The sequence below is a fragment of the Pyrus communis genome, chromosome 5 (assembly GCF_041283825.1).
Source record: "Pyrus communis isolate YQ-2024b chromosome 5, ASM4128382v1, whole genome shotgun sequence".
NCBI classification, from domain to species: Eukaryota; Viridiplantae; Streptophyta; class Magnoliopsida; order Rosales; family Rosaceae; genus Pyrus; species Pyrus communis.
In genome coordinates this window covers 4,653,536-4,662,635 of record NC_142569.1, presented here as the reverse complement: position 1 = coordinate 4,662,635, position 9,100 = coordinate 4,653,536, and the positions used below count along the sequence as shown (strand labels likewise).

The following is a 9,100-nucleotide window of genomic DNA, read 5'->3' as shown; positions in this document are numbered from 1 at the left end:
TATAAATGATAGAAATAGAGGCGGAAAAGCAAACCCTCCATCCTCTATCGGTTTTGTTTTCCCGTCTCTCTTCCCAACATTTATTACATTTTTCCAACAAACTCAAAATTTACCAAACATGAGAAAAGAAATGATTTCTCATTTGCAAGTCTCATTTCCTACATGCCAAACGCATCCTTAGAATTTATTTTTCACACTTTGTAACTGTATAAACCCCAATTCTAGCAAGAGATTTCTCATTATGGTAGATTCCAATTCTTGAGACTCTTGTCTTCGAACAAACTTTAGTTCTTGTTATCACATTCTCATCGTTCGATCGGATCACCAAATTGGTGATCTCTAATTGCATATTTAAGTTTAACCGACATTTTGTTCAAAAAAGTTTAACAGGCTTAGCGGGATTTCACTTTGCCTTTATTGGAAGAAAGTGTCCGGGATATTTTGGTCATAGGAAGTATATAATAGGCATTTGGCGTGGGTTGGAAGCCTGCCATTCCAAAAGAAACCTGAAAACCATCGAGTCAGAAAAAATATAGAATCATCCCACAAGTCATTTAAAAACCAGTCGAGAGGGTAAAGAGCCAAACCAAAGACAACATTGGCAAGGCAAAGCTATAACCAAAAAACCCCAAAATTTTCAGCCAAGAAAAGAAAGGAGTTCTCTCCTTCTCCTTCTCCTTCTCCCTGCACAAAATATAATAGCTCTATCTCTACTCTCTCTCTCTCTCTCTCTCTTCCCAGTTCTTCATTCTCTCTCTCACACACACATATTTCTCTCTCTAGATGGCCACATTTTTCAGCAGAATTGCCATTTTCAAGATTTTTCTTGTATTTTGTCTATGTTTCTCGGGTACCCCTTTTATTTTTCTTCATATTTTTCTTGTTTTTGTGTGTGATTATTTTTCAAAGTTGTTCATGTTTGATCACCAAATTCTAATGATTTTTTTCCTCACAGATATTGGTTTCCTAAAAGGAACTACATCACTTGGCATCAACTATGGCCAACTTGGCAACAATTTACTTCCGCCAGAGAAAGTCCTGGACCTCTTGAGCTCCCTCAAGGTAACGAAAGCACGAATCTATGACACGAATCCTCAAATCCTCACGGCATTTGCCAATTCCGGCGTCGAGCTAATGGTGACGATCGAAAACGCCATGTTAGGCCAGTTGATGAACCCTCAAGCAGCCTTCCAATGGGTTAGCTTCCACATCAAGCCTTATTTCCCAGCCACCAAAATCACCAGCATTGCCGTAGGCAACGAGGTCTTCACAGATGATGACACAACAGTACTATTATCCAATCTTGTCCCGGCCATGATCAGCATCCAAACGGCACTAGCTCAGCTAGGCCTTGATTCCTACATTAAAGTCTCCACCCCATGTTCTCTGGCGGTCCTCGAAGAATCCTACCCGCCTTCGGCCGGAAGTTTCAAACCCGAGGTGGCTCCGGTCATGACACAAATGTTACAGTTCTTGCAAAGCACAAAGGCACCTTTTTGGATCAATGCCTATCCATATTTTGCATACCAGGGTGATCCAAACAGAGTCTCTTTGGACTACGTACTATTTAACCCCAACCAAGGGATGGTTGACCCTTTCACCAAGCTACACTATGACAACATGTTGTATGCACAAGTAGATGCAGCCATTTATGCCATGGCTAGGTTAGGGTTCAATGGTATTGAGGTCAGGATTTCGGAAACGGGCTGGCCATCCAGTGGGGACTCGAGTGAAATCGGTGCAACGCTACAGAATGCTGCCATTTACAACAGGAATCTGTTGAGGAGGCAGCTCGAAAATGAAGGCACTCCTCTGAGGCCTAAAATGAGGTTGGAGGTCTATGTGTTTGCTTTGTTCAATGAGAATATGAAGCCCGGACCGACGTCCGAAAGGAACTACGGACTATTTCATCCGGATGGGACTATGGCTTACAATGTTGGATTGTCTGCCAAATCAACTAGTAGATCACCAACTTCATCATCATCGTCGTCATCGTCATCGTCATCAACAACCTCATCACCTTCCATTTCTGAGGTCTTTTCCTCTGCTACAAAGGTAAAAAAACCATAGGCTCTCTCTCTCTTTCCTCGGAATTCTTTTCTTTTCTTTAACATATGATTCATCATGAGAGAAAAATGTGTAAATAAACAGGCCAAAAGGCAATAGTGTAACAGAAAGTTGTAATGCAACGAGACCATTTTCTGCATAAGCACATTAAACATAAATTCTCTGCGCATGGCGCCAGCCCCATATTAAATAATAGATACGCTGCATACGCATCAATATTGTATCGATATATATGAACATGGATCGATAGCATCTCTGTACATCGATCTTTTTTAGGTGACAATCAGTTTGTCCTTTAGATGTCTGCCGGACTAGTAAATTAAAATGCTAAATTTGGATAACTTGTGATCTGCTTCTTTTGTTTTATTTGTTTATATAATTTTTCTTCCTAATAATTAATGAAATTTATTTTGAAACAGGCAGCAACCATGGAATATCATCAAAGCTGGGTGTGCTGGATTTCTGTTTGCATGCTGACCTTCCATGTTTTTATGGGAAGACCATTTTAAGCAAATGGGGGGAGCTAGTTTATGTAAATATCGCGGGGTGAGAAAAAGAAAGGATTAAATTCGAAAGCTTATATTCTTCACAAACAAGACTACTAAATTAGGCCATGACCTTCATCGACATTGAGTGGTCATGCAGCAGCTTAGTTAGTATTCTGTTAGAGAAGACTCAGTCATTATTTGAGTTTAGTAACTGTGACAAAGTCCTCAGGATCATCATATTGTAAAACCAATTATTCCTCAATTTAATTTCAATGTCATTATATCTTAACAAAAATATGTCTGTACATTATTGTGTTGTTGCTGGAGAAAAAAATAGAATATATACAATCGTTTAGTTCAAGTATTTAAGAGCATTTATATTTACTCATGCACTCGAAGTAAAAACCCTAAAACCTAATACATTTTACTCATGTACTGGGGTCCTCTGTTCCAGTCTTATTCCTCTCTCAATAAACCTTGTATAAAAAAAAAAGGTCACTTAGTACTACGATCTAGTGAAATTTCTATTCATTTGTAAGTGAGAAGTTTTAGGTTCGAATTTCATGAATGAGGAGTTTGAAACTAGTTTATTCTTCACTCGTTAGTACAAATATATCGTTGAATAGATATGTATCTTCTGATTGGTTGCAAGGAAAAGCTCCTTCCTTTGGTGCGTGGAATCCATAACTGTTCCTGCATATATAAATTTTTCTCAAATTTGCTTTAATTCTCTCCATGACTATCCCTTTGTATCCACTTAAAAAATCAAATATGACATAAAGTTCATGTATAAAAATGAGATAATGAAACCGTAGAGTGTAAAAAAGGGAAAGGCCTTGTTTGGCTTTTTTATTATCCTGAAGAAGCACACAATTTGGGCGGCCAAAGCTAGCTTTATTCCCCATGGCCTATCAGAAAGTTAATAACCGTCAGCATTAGTCATTGCCTTGCCAATTCCTTTTCGCAAAGGAGCTTTTGCTTAGCTTTTGTTTGGCCTTAGTTCATCCTGATGAGGATGGTCTTCCTCTTGACATCAGCAAACGTGCTGCACATGCACTCCAACAAGTTTTCACACCCCCACTAAGAGTTCTCAATTTTAATTTTTTAAATTAAAACATAAAAGAAAAAAGCAATTTAGTTGTTAAGTGTTTTTTAACCCTTTTAACTGGAAATTAATTAATTATCAAATTGCCTGGACTTCTGCAAAAAATTGTTGTGTAGCTCGGCGTTTTGCTGGCCTTTTTGACTTAAGACAAATTAAATCAGCCAATATTTTCACTGCTAGATATTACACTAGGTGATGACATGATGAATGATATACTAATATGGGAAGACTATTTTAGGTGATCACATTTTGGATGCAAATTTCTTCTTTTTTGTTATTGGACGAAAATGCACCTGCAAAAACAATTAACACATTAGGTCAAGATCAAGAGCCTCACGTGCTCACGATGAATGGGGGCTTTGGCCGAAGAACCTCTGATGCCAAAGTTAGAATTTTGAGGGCAAAGTGTTTGGATAATTTAGAGAATTTTGCAAGAGGATTCAACTTAGATTTTTGGAGAAAATGGGGTGGTATTTATAAGGGTGTGGCCGGCCCCTTTGGGAGAGATGGGAACCAGCCACTTTAGTGGTTTTTTAGGGTGTTAATCACCATCAATTAGCTAATTAATGAATTAATTGAGTAATAAATCAATTAATTAGCTAATCAATATAATTTGAAAGAAATAATTTGGGAGTTACCTTGTGGGGAAGATTTGATGTGGATGGATGAAATAGGTTTTGAATAAATACCTATTTTGATCACTTTTGACCTTGATTGAGTGATGATTGTACGTTGCTCACGCATAGGAGTTCCGACGTGCCTCGAGGGTAATCTTGTCTTTTTCAACCAAAAATCCACTTGTCGCCTCCATATTTTTCTTGATTATTTTTTGCTCCACAAATGCCCCCACACCTATTGGGCTACTCGTAGGAAATGGCAGCAGATGTAGAGATCTTCTTGCTTTAGGAAACGTAGGATTGTTTCCTGTTTTGATGTAAATTCCCTTTTTAATTGGAAATTAGATCCTTCTAGGAAAGGGAAATAAATCACTTCTAAAGTCTATTTATGCCTACCTTAAGTAGATGATTAAATCATTTTAGAGAGCAATTTATTCTACCCTACAAGAGAGAGAAAGTTAGAGGATATTTGTTCCCCCTCCCTTAGCAATCTTCTACGCTTGCCCGTGTAAATGACCGTTTTTCGTTGCTTTCTTATCTTCTCTGTGCCGCACCGAGGTAAGAAAATTTTAATTTTTCCTTGTCTTCTTCTTGGATAGTGTTATCATATGGCAGCTGTCAGGGTGGTGCGGCACGTCGGCTGGCAGGGGCTAGGAGTCAACTCGGCATGGGCCGAAAAGGTGTTGTGGCAGAGACCACTGCTTAGGCTACTTGGTTTGGCTAGAGCCACGGGCAACTTGTGTGGTTGGGGCCGCGAATTGAGGTGCTAGGGCGCAGTGCTAGACAAGCCGCATAACTCATGTCCTTTGGGCTCTTAGACATGAAGCGGGCCAGGCTAGCGATTGAGAGAAATGAGGAGGTCGCGGGCCTCATGGGCTGCTGAAATGCTGGGTATGCAGGTCTCCTGCCTACTGGTCAGAGAGAGAAAATGAGGGAAAAGTCAGTATAGGTTGAGCTTCCCTGCTGAGTACCGTGAATGACGTTGGTTGATTAATCCTTTTCGCCGGGAGAAATGTGGGCTGCTCTCGAGAGATGAGGTAAAGAAGATCAAGGCAAATGCATTGGCTTGTCTGATCGCTGTCATGGAGCCTACTATGAATGAAGGTGGAAAGAAGAGATCTTCCCTGCCTACTCAAGCGATGCCGGTTGAGAAAAAACTGAAGACTTCATCCGTTGCTCGTGAGGGTCCACCTTCTGTTGAGAGGCCTATGATTGACATAACATCTTCTAATGGGAAGAAATATAAGGCTGCTAGATCTGAGCCTATGGTGTCTGCCATGTCGAGAATGGTTTGTATGATTGCTAATAGGATTGCTTAGCATATAAGTTTTGTCATGGCCCTAGTGCCGAAGTCTATACCAAGACGTCATTTGGGAGCTAAGTCTGGTTCATCTTTGGATAGGCTTGATATTATGAAAAGGGATAAGGTGGACTCTGCTGCTAAAGTGGCGCCAAGGCCCACTCTTCATGTTGCTGAGACTGATTTGCCTGCTAGGAATAAGGTGATTGCTCACGTGGGTAGCTGTAAAAAATCCACTAAGCCTGCTTCTAGGAAGGCTGCTGTGATTTGTGCACTTTTGAAACCAGATATTCTTGAAGACATGGATGCTTGTGCCAAGTTTGTCAATGACGTTAAAGGGGTTGTTTGCTCAAGTTCCTTTGCAAAGCATACGACCAAGTATAGGAAGACTGCCCTATTTTCCATGATGCAGAAGACGGTTATTCTAGCAGTCGAGTTTATGTTCCTTGACCAAAGGGATACCAAGGCTGCCAAGGAAGTGACAAAGGTTATGGCAATCGAAGCTTATTCTCAAATTCAAGATCTTGAGCGTGCCGTTTCTGAGCTTCGTTTCGCTGTTTATGCAAAGGATGAAGAGTTGATTGCTGCTTATAACCAAATGATCCACTTCAAGAATGTCGTTGATAGGCTTGAACCCTAAGTGTTGGAACTCCAAGGTGCGTTGAAGATCAACGAAACTTTGAAGAAATAAGTGGATGAACTGCAACGTATCCGTGCTGGTTTGTTCGATGAGAACGAGCAGCTGAAGTGTGAGAAGGCTGGGTTCGAGGCTTCGCTTGTTTAGAGTCATGCCGATTTCTACAAGCTGGGTTATGTAGATCATCTATTTGGTAGGCCGTTTAACTTCAAGTTTGCTATGAAAGACTTTAAAACCTTCTCTATTTCTCCGGAAGACTTGCTTGTCTCTACTTTTCAGGCTTCCATTGGTGAAGTAGTCGAAGAAGTTGGTGCCCAGGTTAGGGCAGCGGAGGATGAAGCCCTGGATGGTGCCGCTGCTGAGGGTGCAGCGACTGCTGAAGGTGTAGCGACCGAGTAGTCGTGGAACGTCCAAGCTGTTGAGGAGTAGTCTTATATGTAGTATTTAGGATTTTATTTGTTTTTCTTATTGCTTTTGCTTGAACTCCTTCAGTCTTTGCTAGTCGTTTATCAATTTTGCTAGAAAATTTAATAAACTTGCTTCATTCGTTTTTCTCCATCTTCGTTTCTATTGTTCATACCCTAACCTTTAGACTTTATAAACTAGTGGCAGGCGTGCTACTTTTCTATAAGCAAACAAGTCGCGTAGCATATGCATCCATAAATGTTGGTGTAGAACTTTGCAAAGTTGTTAGCCATAAGGTCAGCAACCGGATATCTTACTTACAGAAGCAGACAAGTCTGCATGACCACTAGGCTATTAACCTTGGCTTTCTCCAATTATGTAGGTTGCGTAGCAAGTATCACAACACTTTAAGACTTGGTGTAAGTTGTTCCGCGCTTGGCAGAAGTGAAGCTTATCGACTACGTAGCATATCAACAGTGGATAAAGCTTCGTATATAAACGCTAGCTTGTTTAACCTTTCACAAGAATGTGCGGTTGTATAAGTTTAGCGCGGTTTTACTACTTAAAGGGCAAGTCGTAGGTAGTCTTCCGGAAACCGTAGGCTACCTTAGAGCACTCGGTAGCAACTTTAGGGTTCTAGGGCAGCCGTTCATAGGGCGTACTACGTAATGTGCCTCCCTTGTCTCTGAGGCCCGATTCCCCACAGATTAGGCCAAGAGACCCAAAATCCTTCAATTAGTTAAGCCTTGAAAAAGACCATTGCGGTTACTTCTAGGAATCCCAGCACAAGCCATCGTGCACCTAGTTATACCAGGGTAGCTCGACTCATCCACGTCTGGATATTTGGAGTGTAAGTTTATCCTCTTGGCTTGGAGAGCAGATCCATGCGAGTGTCGATGAATTGTTTACCCTCTCGCACTAAAGAGCATGGTTGGTCCCTCAGGGGGCGCAATTCCTGCGATAAGTCCCTGAGAAGGGCGCAATTTTCTTTTGAAGTGCTGATTCACCAAGGTCGTCTGATATGCAATTACGCTTGTCAATTCTATGATTTGTTGAGACAAGTGTTGTTATCCATTTGGGTTGGAAAAGCTTAGAAGGAATGCGTCTCCTTGAGCAGGGGAAGTGTGGTAGACGCTGGGCGTGAAATTTGAGTTGGAAAATGTCAAATCTACGGAGAAATATGGTGAAAATGCATCTGGTTCAATTGTAGGCCTAAAAATTTGAAGCCGGAACAGTTGAACTAATCTTGGGCCAATTTGGGATGCTTGGAAGGCCACAGGAGTAAGCTACTCAGCATATGGCGCACATGGGTGTGGAGCTTAAGTGGCTCAGGCTGTCTCACCTTGGGCTTGGTAGGAATGGGATAATTTAGGTTATCCCATTCCTATAAGAATGTAATGAACGAATTCGATCTTCAATTTAAAATATTTACACTAGTGGATACCACAAAATCTTATTTTATACTTAATGGAAGTATAATATTAACTCTAAGTGTTTGTTTAATCTACCGTTTTGACGTGATATGCATTCTACGAAATTTTTTTCAATGATTCAACCGTCAAACATATTTGTACACACTCCGACATTGCATACATAAAAAATGGTAAAAACAAACATTTTGGAGATTACGTAACGGAACAAAAGTTTTCGACAGTTATAAATGAAAAATCACAATTTAACGGTTATATTAGCTCCGATTTTAATGATTTTTTACAGCTACACTCCTTGACCCTATAAGAATGCAATGAATAAATTTGATCTTCAATTTAAAATATTTGCACTAGTAGATACCACAAAATCTTATTTTATACTTAATGAAAGTATAACATTAACTCTTAAGTGTGTATTTAATCTACCGTTTTGACGCGATACACATTATTTGAAACTTTTTTCAATGATCTAACCGTCAAACTTATTTGTACACACTCCGAGATCACATACGTAAAAAATCACAAAAAACAAACATTCAGATATTAGGTAACAAAACAAAAGTTTTCGACAGTTATAAACGAAAAATCACAATTTATTTTAGCTCCGATTTTAATGATTGTTTGCAGCTACACTCCTCGACCTTATAAGAATGCAATGAATAAATTTGATCTTCAATTTAAAATATTTGCACTAGTGGATACCACAAAATCTTATTTTATATTTAATGAAAGTATAACATTAACTCTTAAGTGTTTATTTAATCTACCGTTTTGACGCGATACACATTATTCGAAATTTTTTTCAATGATCTAACCATCAAACTTATTTGTACACACTCCGAGATCACATACATAAAAAATCACAAAAAACAAACATTCAAAGATTAGGTAACAAAACAAAAGTTTTTTACGGTTATAAATGAAAAATCACAATTTAACAGTTATTTTAGCTCCGATTTTGATGATTTTTTACAGCTCCACTCCTCGACCCTATAAGAATGCATTGAATGAATTTGATGTTCAATTTAAAATATTTACACTAGTGGATACT

At 39.5% G+C, this 9,100-nt stretch overlaps 1 protein-coding gene across 1 annotated transcript; it reads left to right on the top strand.

The window, feature by feature from the left end:
- Positions 1-492: 492 nt before the first annotated feature.
- LOC137722572 (glucan endo-1,3-beta-glucosidase 14-like) lies at positions 493-2,850 on the top strand. Its single transcript, XM_068461611.2, has 3 exons — positions 493-850; positions 956-2,055; positions 2,487-2,850. The coding sequence occupies exons 1-3, from the start codon at positions 784-786 to the stop codon at positions 2,574-2,576; spliced, it is 1,257 nt and encodes a 418-aa protein (XP_068317712.2). The 5' UTR covers positions 493-783; the 3' UTR covers positions 2,577-2,850.
- The last annotated feature ends 6,250 nt before the right edge of the window (positions 2,851-9,100 follow it).

Excerpts from the sequence above, each read along its gene's own strand:
- LOC137722572 (XM_068461611.2), top strand. The coding sequence starts at position 784 with ATGGCCACATTTTTCAGCAGAATTGCCATTTTCAAGATTTTTCTTGTA. Across the intron at positions 851-955 it reads ATTTTGTCTATGTTTCTCGG|ATATTGGTTTCCTAAAAGGA; the intron begins GTACCCCTTTTA and ends TTTTCCTCACAG. Across the intron at positions 2,056-2,486 it reads TCTTTTCCTCTGCTACAAAG|GCAGCAACCATGGAATATCA; the intron begins GTAAAAAAACCA and ends ATTTTGAAACAG.